The sequence below is a fragment of the Ovis aries genome, chromosome 7, assembly GCF_016772045.2.
Source record: "Ovis aries strain OAR_USU_Benz2616 breed Rambouillet chromosome 7, ARS-UI_Ramb_v3.0, whole genome shotgun sequence".
In the NCBI taxonomy this organism is placed as follows: domain Eukaryota; kingdom Metazoa; phylum Chordata; class Mammalia; order Artiodactyla; family Bovidae; genus Ovis; species Ovis aries.
Genome location: NC_056060.1, coordinates 24,898,395 through 24,920,074, shown reverse-complemented (window position 1 = coordinate 24,920,074; position 21,680 = coordinate 24,898,395). Strand labels below are relative to the sequence as shown.

Below are 21,680 nucleotides of genomic sequence, written 5' to 3'. Positions count from 1 at the left end.
TAGTGAATATTTGTTTAACACTGAGCTAAGAGAATGTTAAGTACAGAATATAAAAATGGTCTTTTCCTCTCAAGGGCCTTACAGTTCCCTACAGACATTTTGTTGTTCAGTCTCCAAGTGGTGTCCAACTCTGCAACCCCAGGGACTGCAGCACACCAGGCTTCCCTGTCCTTCACTGTCTCCTGGAGGTTGCTCAAACTCATGTCCGTTGAGTCAGTGATGCCGTCCAACCAAATCATCCTCTGTTGCCCCCTTGTTTTGCCTTCCATCTTTCCCAACATCAGGGTCTTTTCCACTGAATCAGGTTTTCACATCAGGTACCCAAAAGCTTCAGCTTCAGTATCCATCCTTCCAATGGATACTCAGGATTGATTTCCATTGGAATTGACTGGTTTGATCTTACAGTCCAAGACACTCTCAAGAGTCTTCTCCAGCAACACAATTCAAAAGCATCAATTCTTTGGTGCTCAGTCTTCCTTATGGTCGAACTCTCACATCCTTACATGACTACTGGAAAAACAAGTAGTCTTTGACTATACGGACCTTTGACTAACTTTGGCTAGACCTTTTGTCAGCAAAGTGATGTCTCTGCTTTTTAATATGCTGTCTACTTTGTCATAGCTTTTCTTTGAAAGTGCAGGCATCTTTTAATTTCATGGCTGCACTCACTGGCTGCAGGGGTTTTGGAGCCCAAGAAAATAGTCTGTCACTGTTTCCATTGGTTCCCCATCCAATGATGGGCAAGTGATGGGACATCTGCATATCTGAAGTTATTGCTATTTCTTCAGGCAATCTTGATTCCAGCTTGCATTTCATCCAGCCCAGTATTTCATATGACGTACTCTGCATAGAAGTTAAATAAGCAGGGTGAAAATATATAGCCTTGATGTACACCTTTCCCAAGTTTGAACCAGTCTGTTGTTCCATGTCTGGTTCTAACTGTTGCTTCTTCATCCGCATACAGGTTTCTGGTAAGGTGGTCTGGCATTCCCCTCTCTTCAAGAATATTCCTCAGTTTGCTGTGATCCACACAGTCAAAGGCTTTGGTGTAGTCAATGAAGCAGAAGTACATGTTTTTCTGGAATTCTCTTGCTTTTTCTACAATCCAGTGGATGTTGGCAATTTGATCTCTGATTCCTTTGCCTTTACTAAATCCAGTTTGTACATCTGAAAGTTCTCAGTTCACATATTGTTGAAGTTTGACTTGAAGGATTGCCAGCATGTGAAATGAGTGCAATTGTGGGGTAATTTGAACATTCTTTGGCATTGCCCTTCTTTGGGATTAGAATGAAAACTGAGCTTTTCCAGTCTTATGGCCACTGCTGAGTTTCCCAATTTTGCTGGCATATTGAGCGCAGCACTTTCACAGCATCATCTTTTAGGATTTGAAATAATTCAGCTTGAATTCCATCACCTTTACTAACTTTGTTAATAGTGATGCTTCCTAAGGCCCACTTGACTTCGCAGTCCACCATATCTGGCTCTAGGTGAGTGACCACAGCGTCATGTTTATCTGGGTCATTAAGATCTTTTTTGTATAGTTCTTCTGTGTATTCTTACCATCTCTTATCTTCTTCTTTTAGGTCCATACCGTTTCTGTCGTTTGTTGTGCCCATCTTTGCATGAAATATTCCCCTGTTATCTCTAATTTTCTATTTTCTATGTGCTCTGCATAGAAGTTAAATAAGCAGCATGAAAATATACAGCCTTGATGTACATAGAAGAGACCTCTAGCCTTTCCCATTCTATTGTTTTCCTCTCTTTCTTTGCATCATTCACTTAAGAAGGCTTTCTTATCTCTCCTTGCTATTCTTTGGAACTCTGCATTCAGATCAGCACATCTTTCCTTTTCTCCTTTGCCTTTCGCTTCTCTTCGCTTCTCAGCTATCTGTAAGGCCTCCTCAGACAACCATTTTGCCTGTTGTATTTCCTTGTTGGGTATGGTTTTGATCACTGCCTCCTGTACAATGTTACAAACCTCTGTCCATAGTTCTTCAGGTACTCTTTCTATCAGATCTAATCCCTTGAATCTGTTTGTCACTTCCACTGTATAATCGTAAGGGATTTGATCTAGGTGAGACCTGAATGGCCTAATGATTTCCCCTACTTTCTTCAATTTAAGCCTGGATTTTCCAACAGGGAGCTCATGATCTGAGCCACAGTCAGCTCCAGGTCTTGTTTTGCTGACTGTTTAGAGCTTCTCCATCTTGAGCTGCAAATAAAATCAGATTTTTATATTGACCCTCTGGTGATGTCCACGTGTAGAGCCTTTCTTGTGCTGTAGGAAGAGTGTATGCTATGGTCAGTGCGTTCTCTGGTCAAAACTCTGTTAGCCTTTGTCCTGCTTCATTTTGTACTCCAAAGCCAAACTTGCCCATTACTCCAGGTATCTTTTGACTTCCTACTTGTGCATTCTAATCCCCTTTGATGAAGTTCAGTTCAGTCGCTCAGTCGTGTCCGACTCTTTGCGACCCCATGAATCGCAGCAGGCCAGGCCTCCCTGGCCATCACCAACTCCTGGAGTTCACTCAGATTCATGTCCATCGAGTCAGTGATGCCATCCAGCCATCTCATCCTCTGTCGTCCCCTTCTCCTCCTGCCCCCAATCCCTCCCAGCATCAGTCTTTTCCAATGAGTCAACTCTTAGCATTGGGTGGCCAAAGTACTGGAGCTTCAGCTTTAGCATCATTCCTTCCAAAGAAATGCCATGGCTGGTCTCCTTCAGAATGGATTGGTTGGATCTCCTTGCAGTCCAAGGGACTCTCAAGAGTCTTCCCCAACACCACAGTTCAAAAGCATCAATTCTTCGGCACTCAGCCTTCTTCACAGTCCAACTCTCACATCCATACATGAACACAGGATAAACCATAGCCTTGACAAGACCGACCTTAGTCGGCAAAGCAACATCTCTCCTTTTCAATATGCTATCTAGGTTCGTCATAACTTTTCTTCCAAGGAGTAAGCGTCTTTTAATTTCATGGCTGCAATTACCATCTGCAGTGATTTTGGAGTCCCCAAAAATAAAGTCTGACGCTGTTTCCACTGTTTCCCATCTATTTCCCATGAAGTGATGGGACTGGATATCATGATCTTTGTTTTCTGAATGTTGAGCTTTAGGACAACTTTTTCACTCTCCTCTTTCACTTTCATCAAGAGGCTGTTTAGTTCCTCTTCACTTTCTGCCATAAGGGTGGTGTCATCTGCATATCTGAGGTGATTGATATTTCTCCCGACAATCTCGATTCCAGCTTGCGTTTCTTCCAGTCCAGCGTTTCTCATGATGTACTCTGCATATAAGTTAAATAAGCAGGGTGACAGTATACAGCCTTGACGTACCCCTTTTCCTATTTGGAACCAATCTGTTGTTCCATGTCCAGTTCTGACTGCTGCTTCCTGACCTACTAACAGATTTCTCAAGAAGCAGGTCAGGTGGTCTGGTATTCCCATCTCTTTCAGAATTTTCCACAGTCTATTGTGATCCACACATTCAAAGGCTTTGGCATAGTCAATAAAGCAGAAATAGATGTTTTTCTGGAACTCTCTTGCTTTTTCCATGATCCAGCGGATGTTGGCAATTTGATCTCTGATTCCTCTGCCTTTTCTAAAACCAGCTTGAACATCTGGAAATTCATGGTTCACGTATCGCTGAAGCCTGTCTTGAAGAATCTTGAGCATTACTTTGCTAGCGTGTGAGATGAGTGCAATTGTGCGGTAGTCTGAGCATTCTTTGGCATTGCCTTTCTTTGGAATTGGAATGGAAACTGACCTTTTCCAGTCCTGTGGCCACTGCTGAGTTTTCCAAATTTGCTGGCATATTGAGTGCAGCACTTTCACAGCATCATCTTTCAGGATTTGAAACAGCTCAACTGGAATTCCATCACCTCCACTAGCTTTGTTCGTAGTGATGCTTTCTAAGGCCCACTTGACTTCACATTCCAGGATGTCTGGCTCTAGATTAGTGATCACATCATCATCATTATCTGGGTAGTAAAGATCTTTTTTGTACAGTTCTTCTGTGTATTCTTGCCACCTCTTCTTAATATCTTCTGCTTCTGTTAGGTCCAGACCATTTCTGTCTTTTATCGAGCCCATCTTTGCATGAAATGTTCCCTTGGTATCTCTAATTTTCTTGAAGAGATCTCTAGTCTTTCCCATTCTGTTGTTTTCCTCTATTTCTTTGCATTGATTGCTGAAGAAGGCTATCTTATCTCTTCTTGCTATTCTTTGGAACTCTGCATTCAGATGCTTATATCTTTCCTTTTCTCCTTTGCTTTTCACCTCTCTTCTCTTAACAGCTATTTGTAAGGCCTCCTCAGACAGCCATTTTGCTTTTTTGCATTTCTTTTCCATGGGGATGGTCTTGATCCCTGTCTCCTGTACAATGTCACAAACCTCGTTCCATAATTCATCAGGCACTCTATCTATCAGATCTAGGCCCTTAAATCTATTTCTCATTTCCACTGTATAATCATAAGGGATTTGATTTAGGTCATACCTGAATGGTCTAGTGGTTTTCCCTACTTTCTTCAATTTGAGTCTGAATTTGGTAATAAGGAGTTCATGATCTGAGCCACAGTCAGCTCCTGGTCTTGTTTTTGTTGACTGTATAGAGCTTCTCCATCTTTGGCTGCAAAGAATATAATCAATCTGATTTCGGTGTTGACCATCTGGTGATGTCCATGTGTAGAGTCTTCTCTGGTGTTGTTGGAAGAGGGTGTTTGCTATGACCAGTACATTTTCTTGGCAAAATGCTATTAGTCTTTGCCCTGCTTCATTCCACATTCCAAGGCCAAATTTGCCTGTTACTCCAGGTGTTTCTTGACCTCCTACTTTTGCATTCCAGTCCCCTATAATGAAAAGGACATCATTTTTGGGGTGTTAGTTCTAAAAGGTCTTGTAGGTCTTCATAAAACCGTTCAACTTCAGCTTCTTCAGCATTACTGGTTGGAGCATAGACTTGGATAACTGTGATATTGTTGATTGGTTTGCCTTGGAGACGAACAGAGATCATTCTGTCGTTTTTGAGTTGCATCCATGTACTGCATTTCAGACTCTTTTGTTGATCATGATGGCTACTCCATTCCTTCTGAGGGATTCCTGCCCGCGGTAGTAGATATAATGGTCATCTGAGTTAAATTCATTCATTCCAGTCCATTTTAGTTCGCTGATTCCTAGAATGTCAATGTTCACCCTTGCCATCTCTTGTTTGACCACTTCTAATTTGCCTTGATTCATGGTCCTGACATTCCAGGTTCCTATGCAATATTGCTCTTTACAGCATCGGACCTTGCTTCTATCACTAGTCACATCCACCGCTGGGTATTGTTTTTGCTTTGGCTCCATCCCTTCATTCTTTCTTGAGTTATTTCTCCACTGATCTCCAGTAGCATATTTGGCACCTACTGACCTGGGGAGTTCCTGTTTCAGTATCCTATCATATTGCCTTTTCATACTGTTTGTGGAGTTCTCAAGGCAAGAATACTGAAGTGGTTTGCCATTCCCTTCTCCAGTGGACCACATTCGGTCAGACCTCTCCACCATGACCCACCCGTCTTGGGTTGCCCCGTGGCCATGGCTTGGTTTCATTGAGTTAGACAAGGCTGTGGTCCTAGTGTGATTAGATTGACTAGTTTTCTGTGAGTATGGTTTCAGTGTGTCTGCCCACCTACCATCTTACCTACCCATGATGAAAAAGACATCTTATTTTGGTGTTAGTTCTGAAAGGTCTTGTAGGTATTCATAGAACCAGTCAACAGCAGCTTCTTTAGCATTAGTGGCCAGGACATAGATTTGGATTACTGTGATATTGAATGGTTTGCCTTGGAAACGAACTGAGCCCCTTCTGGTCATGTTTGAGATTGCACCCAAGTATTGCATTCCAGACTCTTGTTGACTATGAGGGCTACTTCATTTCTTCTAAGACAGTCTTGCCCACAGTAGTTGGTCTTCCAAATTAAATTCATCCATTCCCATTCATTTCAGTTCACTGATTCCTAAAAGATTAATGCTCATTCTTGCCATCCCCTATTTGACCACTTCCAATTTACCTTGACTCATGAACCTTACATTCCAGGTTCTGCTTTGGCTCAGCCTCTTCATTCTTTCTGGAGCTATTTCTCCTCTCTTCTCCAGCAGCCTGTTGTACACCTACCAATCTGGGGGCTTCATCTTTCAGTGTCTTATCTTTTTGTCTTTTCATACTATTCATGGGGTTTGCAAGGCAAGAACGCTGAAGTGGTTTGCCATTCCCTTCTCCAATGGACCACATTTTGTCAAAACGTTCTACCATGACTCATCTGTCTTGGGTGGCCCTACACTGCCTGGCTTATACTTTCACTGAGTTACAGGAGGCTGTGATCCATGTGATCATTTTCGTTAGTTTTCTGTGGTTATGGTTTCCATTCTGACTGCCCTCTTGATGGATGAGGATAAAAGACCTGTGCAGGCTTCCTGATGGGAGGGACTGGCTGTGGGGAAAACTGAGTCTTGATCTGAAGGGCAGGGCCATGCTCAATAAATCTTGAATCCAATTTTCTGCTGATGGGTGGGGCTGTGCTCCCTCCTTGTAATTTGGCCTGAAGCAGCCTAGAGTCTCTCTGGTAGGGCTATATGTTTTTCCAAATCCTATAACCTCCAGGTTAGCCTATCCAAAGTGAAATTTGCTCAGTCCTGTTCTACTCTTTGTGACCTATCAGATAACCATGTCGGTGTGGTCACTCACGAGAGCCAGATATGGTGGCCTGTGAAGTCAAGCAGGCCTGAGGAATACCCTCGCTGGGGAGTTCACCTTTCAGTGTCACATGTTCACCGCGTTCCCAAGCGAAGACTACGGAAGTGGTTTGCCATTCTCTTCTCCAGTGCATGGACTATACAGTCCACGGAATTCTCCAGACCAGAATACTGGAGTGGGTAGCTGTTCCCTTCTCCAGGGGCTCTTCCCACTCAGGGAGCAGCACCCAGGTCTCACACTGCAGGCGGATTCTTTACCATCTGAGTCACCAGGGAAGTAGAATGGACCCTTTTTCCTTTGTTCAGGAAGGAACTCAGAGAGAGGCTACTTAATTTTATTCCGAGTTTGCAGGATCTGCAGTTTAAATTTTTCTCTTTTCAAATCTCTCCTGATTTGCTGTAGACACAGTCAGGAATGGGGTTGCAGACAGGTGGTTAGAGGCTCTCCTCCGGGACTTCTTTTTTTTTTAATTTTTTTTAATTTTAAAATCTTTAATTCTTACATGCGTTCCCAAACATGAAACCCCCTCCCACCTCCCTCCCCATAACATCTCTCTGGGTCATCCCCATGCACCAGCCCCAAGCATGCTGTATCCTGTGTCAGACATAGACTGGCGATTCGATTCTTACATGATAGTATACATGTTAGAATGCCATTCTCCCAAATCATCCCACCCTCTCCCTCTCCCTCTGAGTCCAAAAGTCCGTATACACATCTGTGTCTTTTTTCCTGTCTTGCATACAGGGTCGTCATTGCCATCTTTCTAAATTCCATATATATGTGTTAGTATACTGTATTGGTGTTTTTCTTTCTGGCTTACTTCACTTTGTATAATCGGCTCCAGTTTCACCCATCTCATCAGAACTGATTCAAATGAATTCTTTTTAACAGCTGAGTAATACTCCATTGTGTAAATGTACCACAGCTTTCTTATCCATTCATCTGCTGATGGACATCTAGGTTGTTTCCATGTCCTGGCTATTATAAACAGTGCTGTGATGAACATTGGGGTACATGTGTCTCTTTCCATTCTGGTTTCCTCGGTGTGTATGCCCAGAAGTGGGATTGCTGGGTCATAAGGTAGTTCTATTTGCAATTTTTTAAGGAATCTCCACACTGTTCTCCATAGTGGCTGTACTAGTTTGCATTCCCACCAACAGTGTAGGAGGGTTCCCTTTTCTCCACACCCTCTCCAGCATTTATTGCTTGCATATTTTTGGATCGCAGCCATTCTGACTGGTGTGAGGTGGTACCTCATTGTGGTTTTGATTTGCATTTCTCTAATAATGAGTGATGTTGAGCATCTTTTCATGTGTTTGTTAGCCATCCGTATGTCTTCTTTGGAGAAATGTCTATTTAGTTCTTTGGCTCATTTTTTGTTGGGTCGTTTATTTTTCTGGAATTGAGCTGCATAAGTTGCTTGTATATTTTTGAGATTAGTTGTTTGTCAGTTGCTTCATTTGCTATTATTTTCTCCCATTCAGAAGGCTGTCTTTTCACCTTGCTTATATTTTCCTTTGTTGTGCAGAAGCTTTTAATTTTAATTAGATCCCATTTGTTTATTTTTGCTTTTATTTCCAGAATTCTGTCCTCCCGGACTTCTAACCCTCTTCCCGCTCAGGCTTCCCAGCTGGAAACCCCACGTGCTGTAAGGACTGGGTGCAGGGACACAACACTGGATGCTCCCATCTCCCTCCGCCCCGTCTCCCCTACCCCCTCCTCCTAAGGTAAAGTGCAGCTGGAGAAAAATACTGGGGGTGGAAAGAACTCAGATTGGATTTACAGCCTTGCCCGGGGCTATTGAATCGGGGCGGGTCACCATGGAGACAAGGCCGGCTGCGTACTCGCTTGCCATTGGCTGGGGACTCTGGCGCTGGGGATATAATGAGCCAGCGCGGTGCAAACAGTGTGCTAACTGTGTGGATAACACTCGGTGGCTGAAGCCGGCTGAGCTCAGCGGAGCCGATATGAACGGAGAAGGGCAAACTCATCGAGACGGCGTCTTCGGGACCATGGAGAATGGGTAAGGCGGGGGCCAGGCCCAGGGGATCCAGGAGGCCCCTGGGGAGAGGAAATGGCTGTCTTCGAGCCCTGAAAACACCGCACTCTGGGTCTCGAGAGGGCCAAGAGAGGGAACGAGTGCCCCGGAGATGCAGATATGCCTGGCTTGGAGCCCGGCATCAGGGGCAAGGCAGCAGGGCGGTGGTGCGGCCGGCCCGGCAGGGGCGCGCGCCCGAAGCGAGCAGGGTGGCGCCGCCAGAGCAGGAAGGGGACAGGCCAGTAAGCCGCGGACTACTCCTTAAAGGAGCCGGTGTGTGCGTGCGTGCGCTGGGCCACGCTCTTACTGAAGTGAGTATAGAGAGAGCGTGCTCCTCCACCCACGTATCGGGGAAGAGGTCTTCTGAACCCACGTGCTCGTCACAGATTCCGATTCGAGTGTGTAGGGAAAGCCGCGAGGTAGTTTTGGTGCCTGCATCTAGTGTTCGTCCTTCCCAGGAGAGAGCACTCCTCGTACTCTCTCTTCTCGTCCCTCCAAGTTGGAGGTCCAGTTAAGTTGCGGATGGCCTCTCCAAGAAAACGAAATTCCTACTCATGAAACTAACAGATCCTTCCCATTCCCTGCCACCTCTCCTTCAGCCTTACTCTCCCACCCCGCACTCTCTCGCGCCCTTGCCTTTGAAAACCTTTATTTCTGCTTTTGTCTTTGAAATCCCTACCCAGCATTAGGGATCACAGTGGCTTTAGGGTGCCCAGGGATTCGGGGCGTTCTTGGGATATTGATGGCTAATGAGGAAGTCCTGTAAGCTGTGGCTCCGACGTGCTTGATGGTCCAGGGCTTCACAATTATTTTCCTTTCCTTTGCACCTTTTGGGGATGATATTTGATTCATCTTTACTATCTCACTCTTCTCTCATCTCCATCTTCCTTTGACCCCAGTTCTGTTGCCCCCACCCTGTCCCTGGCCCAGCTGCTTGCCTGAGGGTAGCCCAGTGTATGGTAGTCATCTGGTTTCCAAGGCAGTACCTTTGAAAAAAAGAGAAAGAAACATGTTTCCTCTGGAGGTTTGGTTGGTTAATTGTATTCAGCTCTGTCACACCTCAGTCTCCCCACCTCCCTTCTCCTTGTTTTTTCCAGATAGGTATGAGAGAATTGGACTAGAATTGTGAGAAAAATTCTCAGTTAATTGTTGGGGATGTCTGGTTATGTCTTTAGGTCTCTGAAAGGCAAAGGACCTTGGATCTTGATGAAGAGAAGGAAAGATGGGAGAAGGCAGGGAGGAAAGATACAGGCAGGGGGAAGAGTTGTTTAAAAAAAAAAAAAAAGGTTCAAGTTCTGTGGACCTGTACCATGATTTTATGGACTCAAAGGTCTTTGGAGCTTGTTAGCAAGTTTTTAATTCATTTTCAAACAGAGCTTATACAATAGGTGAGGCCAATCACATTTCCTTGCTTTACCCTAGAGGAAAGAATTTGAAGCACAAGTTAACTTGCTTAAAAAGACAAAATTGGGACTAGAATCCAGATAGAGTTCTGCTTCCCTCCAGGCCAGAATTATGAAACCTGGTTTTCAGACGACAATTACCTGAGGCACTTTGGTAAGAAGTGTAGATTCTGGGGCCTCTCCCCAGAATGATCAGTCTGTAGAGGTGGGCTCCAGAGTCCATAGTGTTCACAGACTGCTGCTGAGAAACTTGCACGGTCAGCTCTCCCCCAGCCCTTGACAAGCAGCGCTTGGCCTGGATTTGCTTCTTCGTGCAGTAGCTTGTTCTAGCTCTTTGGCCAACTTCTGTATCCCCTGTCGTCTTGGTACCCCTGCCAGCCTTTCTACACTGAAGGTTATTAGTTTATGATACCCTTGGGTTGGGAGTGAATCTCACCTTGGTTTTCCATTTCTTCCCCCTAGATTTACATATGAAGATTATCAAGACACTGCAAAATGGCTTTTGTCTCACACCAAACACCGACCTCAAGTGGCAGTGATCTGTGGTTCTGGGTTAGGAGGTCTGATTAACAGATTAACTCAAGCCCAGACCTTTGACTACAGTGAAATACCAAACTTTCCGCAAAGTACAGGTACTGGCGACGGGAAGAGGGGATGAGACTGAGGGATCCTGGTGGGATTGTGATGGGAGGGCAACACTTCTATGCCTGATCCTGGGTATCCTCTGTAGCATTTGCTGAGCAACAACTGTTGTGAGAGAGGGAAAAAACCCATCAAGAATCAGAATGAGTTTAGAAAGAAATTCCTCCAGTAGAAACGTTTTAACAGACAGAGCAAGTGTGTGTGTCACTGGTACTGTATGATGACGTATTTCCTACGCCTAATGACTCAGTTCCTTAAAGCTTTACAACACTTCCCCTAGACATCCCTTCCCCCCACACACTGTGGTCACCACATCCTCAGACACCTCACTCATTTCTTTCAGTCTGCATCCCACATGGAGAAAGAAGTGCCTGTGACCTCCCGGGACAAAGTCAGCCCCCCACCCCCACCCCACCCCCTACCTTCACCCTATCCTGTGTGTTCCTACCATTCTCAATCTCCCCAACTCTAGTTCCAGTCCTAGAATAAGGCACACACTGGTACATACCAACAAATGAACACACTGACTGCCGTGTTCTTGCAGACAAACACCCAGGTAATATATGAAAACACAAGACTTGGTTCACACTGACCTTTGTTGGGGGTGGGGAAGGGCCCCCTATGCACAGTGGAGCTCTGAGGGATCTGAGGAGAGTGTATGGAGCATCTCAATAGCAGCCAGAAGGCTCCAAGGCCAGACTTCCCTGGAAGTCCAGTGGCTAACACTCCCCAGTTCACTGCAGGGACTGGGTTCCATCCCTGATTGAGGGAGTTTCTCATGCCAAGGGTGAGGCTTAGAGGAGGGTCAGGTGAGAAAGGCCTAGTTTACTTATTCGAGGACAAGGGTAGTTTATTTGATTTAATTATTAATTTCTCAGGACTAACTTCTGTTGGTTTATTATTAATTTTTCAGATTGTGCCTTCCTTCCTCTTTTCCCTGCAGAGTTAAGACTTTTAACAGATATTTTTCATTCCCTTTGGAATAAGACTAGGAGACCAGAGCAGGGAGTGGCAATGGGGTTGGAGAAGGAAATAGTAGAGAGAAGGGAGTGCAAAGTTTCTAAGGGAGATAGTAGTGACTTTGGCTCCATCTGCCACTCTACCCAGTGACAAGGGCACTGCACTCAGTGAAAAGTGGTTAATCCTTTTAAACTTTGTCAATTTATTTTTTATACTCTACTTGGGTTTTCCTAACTGAATCACCTCTGCTCTATTACAGGTAACTTTTTTATATGCTCCTCAATCTCTGAGTACCCCCTGAACTCTCCCTCTTTGTTTTGGTTGTTCTCCCAGACCATTGATTCCCTTTAGAAATGGTAGATGAAAGAAATAGTAATAATTCTTACTATGTCTGTGTGAGGAGTTATCTTTGCAGTCCCATGCCCCTACCTGTCACATACAGGGCATGTATTCCCACAGGACTATTTTGTGAGTCACAGAAAAGACTTGTATGGGTCCAGTGTCGGCCCGTTTCCTTGTTCATAGCCTTTTTAAAGTTTCTTTAAGAAGTAATGGTGTATATTCACATTGAACATCTTAGCCCCCATCGCCCTAATCTCAGAGTGTACTTGTATCTAAGTTTATGATTACTTTCTGTCTCCCGCACCCGTGGCTTCCCTGGTGGTTCAGTAGTAAAGAATCCACCTGCAGTACAGGAGACCCTGGTTCAGTCCCTAAGTTGGGAAGATCCCCTGGAGAAGAGAATGACAACCTACTCCAGTATTATTCTTGCCTAGAGAGTCCCATGGACAGAGGAGCCTGGCGGGCTACAGTTCATAGGGTCACAAAGAGCTGGACACGACTGAAGCGGCTGAGCACACCTCCACCAGACTTAAAGTTTCTGAGAGTGGAGAGGATGATGTTTTCTATTGGTTAATTATACCCTCACATGTTGAACAGGGTGAGTCGGGCCAGTGTAGGTGCTCAGGGGATATGTGTTGTATGAAAGCTTCATTCCATGCATTTCCTTCTCTTTTCTGCATACAGTGCCAGGTCATGCTGGTCGACTGGTGTTTGGGATCTTGAATGGCAGAGCCTGTGTGATGATGCAGGGCAGGTTCCACATGTATGAAGGCTACCCGCTCTGGAAGGTAAAACAGAGGCACAAGCCTGACTGGGTCTGGAAGAAGGGACATAGACCTCTCTCTCCTATTTTACTACCTAGCTGCTTAAGCAAGGTAGATTTTTGGTCCCCTCCTTTCTCTTCTTTGATGATGTATGTCATGTTTTTCTGCTTGGGTGTATTGGTAAAATTTTAAAGAAAACTCTCCGATGTTTATTTTTCTCTTCTAAGGTGACATTCCCAGTGAGGGTTTTCCGGCTTCTGGGTGTGGAGACCCTAGTGGTCACCAATGCAGCTGGAGGGCTCAACCCCAACTTTGAGGTTGGCGATATCATGCTGATCCGTGATCACATCAACCTACCTGGTTTCAGTGGTGAGAACCCTCTCAGAGGGCCCAATGATGAAAGGTATCTCTCCTGCTTCTTTTTGTTTAGATGGGTCAACTTGGGAGAGCTCGCTGTATTCCATTAATCTGAGATAATCCAACCTGTGCTCTAGGTTTGGAGTTCGTTTCCCTGCCATGTCTGATGCCTACGACCGGGATATGAGGCAGAAAGCTCACAGTACCTGGAAACAAATGGGGGAGCAGAGCGAGTTACAGGAAGGCACCTACGTGATGGTGGCGGGCCCCAATTATGAGACTGTGGCAGAGTGTCACCTGCTGCAGAAGCTAGGGGCGGATGCTGTTGGTGAGAAGGGGAACTTGGCTGGTGGCTTCATAATTTGGGGGGACTTTTTTGTTTTGTCTTTTTTTTTTCTTTTGGCTGCTCTGCAGGGCATGTGGGATCTTAGTTCCCTAATCGGGGATTGAATCTGCAGTCCCTGCATTGGAAGTACAGAGTCTTAAACACTGGATTGCCAAGGAACTCCCTTGACTTGGAGGCTTGAAGAGAGGATCCTGGTAAAATAGGTTGGAAAAGAGTAAAAGATTGTAGCGTTAGATGATACACTGAAGTAGGGGTCTGCTTTAAGGGAAGATTGAATTAACTGACTTTAAAGGTGATTGAGGGGTTTGCACTGTAGCCTCAACCCACCACCCAGCACCAAGGACTTTAACCAGTGTAATGCTAATGTGAGAACTGTCCATTGTGTGATAACTGTTTTTGATTATTTAATAAATATCATAGGCACCTTGTATACCTCTGGCTGGAAAATAGAATTGCAACAATAGAATTGACTTAAAATGGTCACACACAGAGATAGAAATAAAGCCTTGCAGTGGTGATACTATAAGAAATGTGTAAAGCCCCCTGAAGCCCAACTTTTTAGATAATACAGAACAACCTAAGCTTGACACTAATTTAGCTGCTTCTTTGGATGTTTTCTTAGTGTCAAATTGTCAACAAGGTGGTGAATGGCGGTGAGGCTAAGGGTCATTTGGGGATTCTGACAGTTTATTTCCCTCTTTTTTCACATCAGGCATGAGCACGGTACCAGAAGTTATAGTCGCAAGACACTGTGGACTTCGAGTCTGTGGCTTCTCACTCATCACAAACAAGGTCATCTTGGATTATGAGAGCCAGGGGAAGGCCAATCACGAGGAAGTACTAGAGGCCGGGAAGCAAGCTGCTCAGAGATTGGAGCAGTTTGTCTCCATTCTTATGGCTAGCATTCCACTGTCCCAGCACTCCAGTTAACTAGCCCCGGCGTGGGTTGGCCTCTCCATTATGGGATCCGAGGAGCTGCTACCTACTTCAGCCCTTGCTGGAGTCACGTGCCTCTGCCTTAGTTGGCAGCAGAAAGGAGGGTCACCTTCCCTGCTTCTCCCACCAGACCTTACTGCTGCTGAGCGCTCTTCTGGTCAGTTTGTCATCTCAAAATGATTTCCACTCCTATTCCTCTGCAAGAACTGGAGCCCAAGCCCCAGCACACATCCAGGGATTTGGTTTTGGGCCCTCGAGCTCAGACAGTAACTATTACTGGCTTAAGATGGTCCTCTCACATTCCTAGGGGCTCAGTTCTGCCTCAGAGCACTGGAGACCATACAGGGAACAGCCTGTTCCTGTTGGATTTTTATGCAATTGTATTTTGAGAATAAAGAGAAAGATGAAATAAATTTCTTCATTTTTATGTAGTTTGGGATAAGGTTGGGATATGGACCGAGAGTGACATGAAAGCAATCATGAGACCACATTTTGTTTGACTCTGTTGCTTCTCAGACAGCGAAGAACTGAGATGAGGGGGTATGTGAATTCAGGGTAGGATGAAGCAAAGGCAAAGAGGTGAAAGTGAGAGGACGTGCTAGAAGATAAGGAAAGGCTAACTTCTGGCACCTGATGGCTACTTCCCTCGGATCAGTCTTCCTCTGCCCCTTTGCTTCCTGGTAGTTTCTGTCTGCTCGTGAGTATCTGAATTAGTTCACTGATCTCAGCTTGTGTTCCATCGTTGCCCCTTCTTTGTTAAGTCCTAGTTGTATTTCCTATTGATCTCCTTCAGTTCCCTGACCCAGACATCTGCCATAATTCACGGCAGCCATACACTCCTTCCCTCCATTCTCACAGTGCAATGGCAAATACCCTTTTCTCTGCTGCTTGCCATGCCACTGCTGATGAGAGTGCTGCCAGCCCTTGCGAGGCTGACTCATACCCTGGCCTCTCGGACCACCCCCTTTCCTCCTATTGCTTTTTCCTGGACATTAGCCTTTCTTTTCACTCTGCTTGATCAGCACTTCCCCGTGACATAAGCCCAGGCGTGACTTGTTGGCTCACTGAACTCTTTGTGCTTCTCAGTTTGCATTCAGCTGACTGGCATGTTTGAAAGACATACTACTCCCACCTCCTCAGGCCTGTTTGCCTTTTGGGAGAGGGTAGAGCTGGGTGAGCCTCCAACAGTGGTAACATTTCAATTCGTAGTAGTATAATGTGGAAGAGAAATTTTGGCAGGAAAGCTTTCCAGAACTCTTACAAATAATCCTTTGTTTGGTAACTGACCTACTTAGCTGAACCCAACACAAAAAGCATCCTGGACGGGCACTATGACGACTCCTTTCATCCATTCTTCTTTTCATCAAGTTAGTGAATACTTGTTTAACACTGAGCTAAGAGAATGTTAAGTTCAGAATATAAAAATGGTCTTTTCCTCTCAAGGGCCTTACAGTTCCCTACAGACATTTTGCTCAGTCTCCAAGTGGTGTCCAACTCTGCAACCCCAGGGACTGCAGCACACCAAGCTTCCCTGTCCTTCACTGTCTCCTGGAGTTTGCTCAAACTCATGTCCATTGAGTCAATGATGCCGTCCAACCAACTCATCCTCTGCCGCCCCCTTGTTTTGTCTTCCATCTTTCCCAGCATCAGGGTCTTTTCCACTGAATCAGCTTTTCACATCAGGTGGCCGAAATATTGGAGCTTCAGCTTCCGTATCAGTCCTTCCAACGAATATTCAGGATTGATTTCCTTTGGGATTGACTGGTTTGATCTTGCAGTCCAAGGGACTCTCAAGAGTCTTCTTCAGGAACAGAATTCAAAAGCATCAATTCTTCGGTGCTCAGTCTTCCTTATGGTCCAACTCTCACATCCTTACATGACTATTGGGAAAACCATAGCTTTGACTGGTTGAACTTTTGTTGGCAAAGTGATATCTCTGCTTTTTAATACACTGTCTAGGTTTGTCATAGCTTTCCTTCCAGTGAACAAGTGTCTTTTAATTTCATGACTGCAGTCACTGTCTGCAGTGATTTTGGAGCCCAAGAAAGGAAAATCTGTCACTGCTTCCACCTTTCCCCCTTCTATTTGCCGTGAAGTGATGGGACTGAATGCCATGATCTTAGTTTTTTTAATGTTGAGTTTGAAGCCAGCTTCTTCATTCTCTTTCACCCTGATCAAGAGGCTCTTTAGTTCCTCTTCATTTCCTGTCAGTAGAAATCCACATTTCCAAAGCTATTACCTGTCCATATAAGGTGGTATAAAATAGGTACAAGTCACATGTTATGGGAGCCTAAAAGATAAACTGGGTTGTGAGGATTGGTTACTGAGAGAAAGGTTCTTTAACTTTGAGCTTAGTCTTCAGGGTTGACCAAGGGAGGAAAAGGATTTCACATGAGGGTGAGCCAAAGTGCAGAGCAATGAAAAGCACTAGGCATGTTCAGGGGCCACTGTCACAACAGGTGTGACTAGAACAGAAGACGTGGAGACATAGCAGATGGGCATTTGGAGGTTAGAAGAGGGCTGCATTTTTGGTGCTGGGCTTTCGTACCCCAGATCTGCAGTGTGGTGGGTCAGGAACCTGAATAGTGCCATCTGAAAAATATGTCCCAGAGAGACTTGGAATAGTTAAGGGCATTTCTAGAGCTTTAAAAGGGTGTCTAGACTTTGTGTGTGTGTGTGTGTGTGGCCACTTTGCAGTGTGCAGGATCTTAGTTCCCTAACCAGGGATAAAGTCTATGCCTCCTGCAGTGGAAGAGTGGAGTCTTAACCACTGGACCACCAGGGAAGTCCTTCTAGCCTTTTAGATTTAGAAGGTGTCATGTATTTCATAATAAAATACTAGGCTAATAAGAAAGATTATGCATTTGATATCCTAATTCCAAAGTCTAATTACTTAGATCTAAGTACAAAGTGTAGGACTCACCTACTTTATACGTGTATATATTACTGTATTCATGTTAGGACATTAAATATACTTTCATGGTGACAGATAATTGTGTATTCTTTATAGTACAAACTAAGCTATGACAAGGAAAGTAGGTACAGGCAAGTAATAGTAATAATTATTAATTCTAAATCCCTAGAATTCTAGGTTCAAGGGGATATAGGTTGGAAAGAAACATGAACACAAAATGTCTTCAATTTAAAAAACAAAAACAGCTTTACTGAGATATAATTCACATTTGATAAAATCCACCGATTTAAAGTGTATAATTCAATGATTTTTAGTATATATGCAGATATGCTCAATCAGCCATCATCAGAATCCATTTTAGAACACTTTTATCATCTCTAAGGGAAATCTGTACCCTTTAGCTATCATTCTGTATCCTCCCCACTCCCTACTCCATGCTACCCTCCTCAGTTCAGTTCAGTTCAGTCGCTCAGTCGTGTCCGACTCTGCGACCCCATGAACAGCAGCATACCAGGCCTCCCGGTCCATCACCAACTCCCGGAGTCTATCCAAACCCATGTCCATCGAGTCGATGATGCCATTCAACCATCTCATCCTCTGTCGTCCCCTTCTCCTCCTGTCCCCAATCCCTCCCAAGATCAGGGTCTTTTCCAATAAGTCAGCTCTTCATATCAGATGGCCAAAGTATTGGAGTTTCAGCCTCAGCATCAGTCCCTCCAATGAACACCCATCTGATCTCCTTTATAATGGACTGGTTGGATCTCCTTGAAGTCCAGGGGATTCTCAAGAGTCTTCTCCAACACCACTGTTCAAAAGCATCAATTCTTCGGCCCTCAGCTTTCTTTTATAGTCCAACTCTCACATCCATACTTGACTACTGGAAAAACCATAGCCTTGACTAGACAGACCTTTGTTGGCAAAATAATGTCTCTGCTTTTTACATGCTGTCTAGGTTGGTCATTACTTTCCTTCCAAGGAGTAAGCGTCTTTTAATTTCATGGCTGCAATCACCATCTGCAGTGATTTTGGGGCCCAGAAAAATAAAGTCAGCCAGTGTTTCCACTGTTTTCCCATCTATCTGCCATGAAGTGATGGGACCAGATGTCATGATCTTCGTTTTCTGAATGTTGAGCTTTAAGCCAACTTTTTCACTCTCCTCTTTCGCTTTTGTCAAGAGGCTCCTTAGTTCTTCACTTTCTGCCATAAGGGTGGTGTCATCTGCATATCTGAGGTTATTGATATTTCTTCAGGCAATCTTGATTCTAGCTTGTGCTTCCTCCAGCCCAACGTTTCTCATGATGTACTCTGCATAGAAGTTAAATAAGCAGGGTGACAATATACAGCCTTGACATACTCGTTGCCCTATTTGGAACCAGTCTGTTGTTCCATATCCAGTTCTAACTGTTGCTTCCTTACCTGCATACAAGTTTCTCAAGAGGCAGGTTAGGTGGTCTGGTATTCCCATCTCTTTCAGAATTTTCCACAGTTTATTGTGATCCACACAGTCAAAGGCTTTGCTACCTCTGGCTGCTCAAAAGCCAATAGACAGGCCAGGCTGATAGAAAGGATCAGTCAGTTCAGTTCAGTTCAGTTGCTCAGTCATGTCTGACTCTTTGCAACCCCATGAATTGCAGCACGCCAGGCCTCCCTGTCCATCACCAACTCCTGGAGTTCACTCAAACTCATGTCCTTTGAATCGGTGATGCCGTCCAGCCATCTCATCCTCTGTCATCCCCTTTTCCTCCTGCCCCCAGTCCCTCCCAACATCAGAGTCTTTTGATAGAAAGGATAATTTGCTTTATTTAAGATGCTGGCGACTGTGAGGTGAGGGTGGTGGACATCTTTTCAAAGGCCTACTCCCCACCTTCCCAATAAGTGGGGGGTAAGAGCTTTTATAGACAGAGTTGGGAGGGGGGAGAGTTACACGCAGAAACAGCATAGTCCTCTGTAACAGTCATCTTCATCTGGTCCTCAGTGATCTGACCAGCATCATCTTGATTGTCACCAAGACTGGTGCAGGTAATATTTAGTTTCAGGGTCCATTTGTTCCCGTTTCTTTGCAGTCAATTCTGTGGCAGCTCATGTCCGGGTACAGTCTGGTCATCATGCGGTTAACTTCTCTACCTGGTGTTTTAGTGTCTGTAAGACAGCTCACAGGATACAGCTCACAATATTATATAAAGCCCTTGAGAAAGAAATAAAGGTCCTTGACTGTGCTTAAAATGGCTACATTATTATTTTTACTCTCTTTTGTCTGTTTTCCTTTGTTTTAGCATTTCTCACTTCTCTAATTAAACTTATTCTTTGACTAAAGTTTTCTGCAGACAAAAGGCAGGCAGAGGACATCGTGAGGGTGGGCAGGGGGTGGGGGGAATAGGCACTCAACGACCATGGGGTCTTGCTCCATTTCAGAGTGAACTACTTTGGACTGTTTTTCATGATTCTATGACTAGAATCATACATGAAATCACATAGACTTTTATGACTAGTTTCTTTCACTTAGCCTAGTGTTTTCAAGGTTCATCTAAGTTGTCACATGTATAAGTACTTCATTCCTTTTATAACCAAACAATATTCCGTTGTATGGCTACACCACATTTGGTTTATCAAGTATTTTCAATTTCAAAATGTCTACCAGTTCAGCCCAAATGAATGTATCTGTTGAGGTGAGCGAAAGAATAAAAGCACAAAGTCAAGACGTTAGGGGCCAAATAGAGAAGGGTAGTTCTCGGGGAAAAACTCTCCAGAGGGGTCTACAGAATGCTTGAGAAGTGGGTTCAGTTTCTTGAGTCTCATTGAATATGTCAAAACACACATACTCCATCAAGTTGTGCGTGCTTGTGAAGCTGCTTCAGTCATGTCTAACTGTGACCCCATGGACTGTAGCCCACTAACCTCCTCTTGTCTATGGGATTCTCCAGGCAAGGATACTAGCGTGGGCTGCCATGTTCTCCTCCAGGGGAACTTCCAGACCCAGGGTCGGACTTGCGCCTTTTGCAGCTCCTGTATGTATGTGGATTCTTTATTGCTGAGTCACAGGGAAGGCCACCCCATCAGTCAGGGTCATCCTTACTTTTATCAATGCTATCATTAATCATGTACTCTATTATAGAACATTGTCTTTAAAACCATACTATAAATTGGTGAAAAGACAAAGTGCTTGCAGTTTAGACGGAAGACAGGATATATGCATTAAAAAGTGGGCGGGGGGAGGGAGTAGATTAGTTGTACCCTCTATGCCTACTTTTAGTCTTTTTGTGTGTTATACTGTCACTGTGTTGCAGGGAAGAGCCAATTCTGACTCCACATTGAAACTATTTCTTTGACTTGTTTTTGCTGCTTTTATTGTTATAATCATACATAATGGCCTGACTCAAAGAACCCTGCCCACCTGTGAATAATTGCAAGAGAGAAGAGATTAAAACATCACTTCCAGAGGCTGGCCATTCCCAGAGATGTTTTGCAAGACTGGTAGCCCTTTTGACTTTACTTCCTCATTGCCTCTCTCTCTCTCTATTCTTTCAGGGAGAGATAGAGGCAATGTCAAAAGCCTTTTGATTTAAGTTCTTCACAGCTTCTCTCTCTGGTTCTATAAAAGACCCTGGTATCCAGCAACACCCCCTCCCCCCACCCCTATCCCCATGAGCACACACAGACACACACGCAAACACACAAGATGGTTGTTTTGAGACATTTGCTGTTGTTCACTCCTTAAGTCTGACTCTTTGCGACCCCATGAACTGCTGCACACCAGACTTACCTGTCTTTCACTATCTCCCTGAGTTTACTCAAACTCATGTCCATTGATGCCATCCAACCATCTCATCCTCTGTCAACTCTCCTCCTCTTGCCCTCAATCTTTCCCAGCATAAGGGTCTTTTCCAATGAGCTGGTTCTTCACATCAGGTGGCTAGAGTATTGGAGCTTCAGCTTTGGCACCAGTCCTTCCAATGAATATTCATGGTTGATTTCCTTTAGGATTAACTGGTTTGATTTCTTTGCTGTCCAAGGGACTCTCAAGAGTCTTCTCCAGCACTAGTTTGAAAGCATCAATTCTTTGTCACTCAGCCTTCTTTATGGCCCAACTGTAGCTCAGCTGGTAAAGAATCTGCCTGAAATGCAGGAGACCCCAGTTTGATTCTTGGGTCAGGAAGATCCACTGGAGAAGGACAGGCTACCCAACCCAGTATTCTTGGGCTTCCTCAGTGGCTCAACTGGTAAAGAATCTATCTGTAATGCAGGAGACCT

At 44.6% G+C, this 21,680-nt stretch overlaps 1 protein-coding gene across 1 annotated transcript; it reads left to right on the top strand.

Annotated features, from left to right (window-relative positions):
- The first annotated feature begins 5,209 nt into the window (after positions 1 to 5,209).
- LOC101105064 (purine nucleoside phosphorylase) lies at positions 5,210 to 14,931 on the top strand. Its single transcript, XM_027970071.3, has 6 exons — positions 5,210 to 8,753; positions 10,634 to 10,803; positions 12,800 to 12,903; positions 13,107 to 13,282; positions 13,374 to 13,564; positions 14,295 to 14,931. The coding sequence occupies exons 1-6, from the start codon at positions 8,410 to 8,412 to the stop codon at positions 14,510 to 14,512; spliced, it is 1,203 nt and encodes a 400-aa protein (XP_027825872.2). The 5' UTR covers positions 5,210 to 8,409; the 3' UTR covers positions 14,513 to 14,931.
- Positions 14,932 to 21,680: the final 6,749 nt, after the last annotated feature.

Bases quoted from the DNA above. Each gene is read 5' to 3' on its own strand.
- LOC101105064 (XM_027970071.3), top strand. From the start codon at position 8,410: ATGCTCCCATCTCCCTCCGCCCCGTCTCCCCTACCCCCTCCTCCTAAG. The intron at 10,804-12,799 runs GTACTGGCGACG...TTCTGCATACAG, and splicing joins AAACTTTCCGCAAAGTACAG to TGCCAGGTCATGCTGGTCGA. The intron at 13,283-13,373 runs GTATCTCTCCTG...CCTGTGCTCTAG, and splicing joins AGAGGGCCCAATGATGAAAG to GTTTGGAGTTCGTTTCCCTG.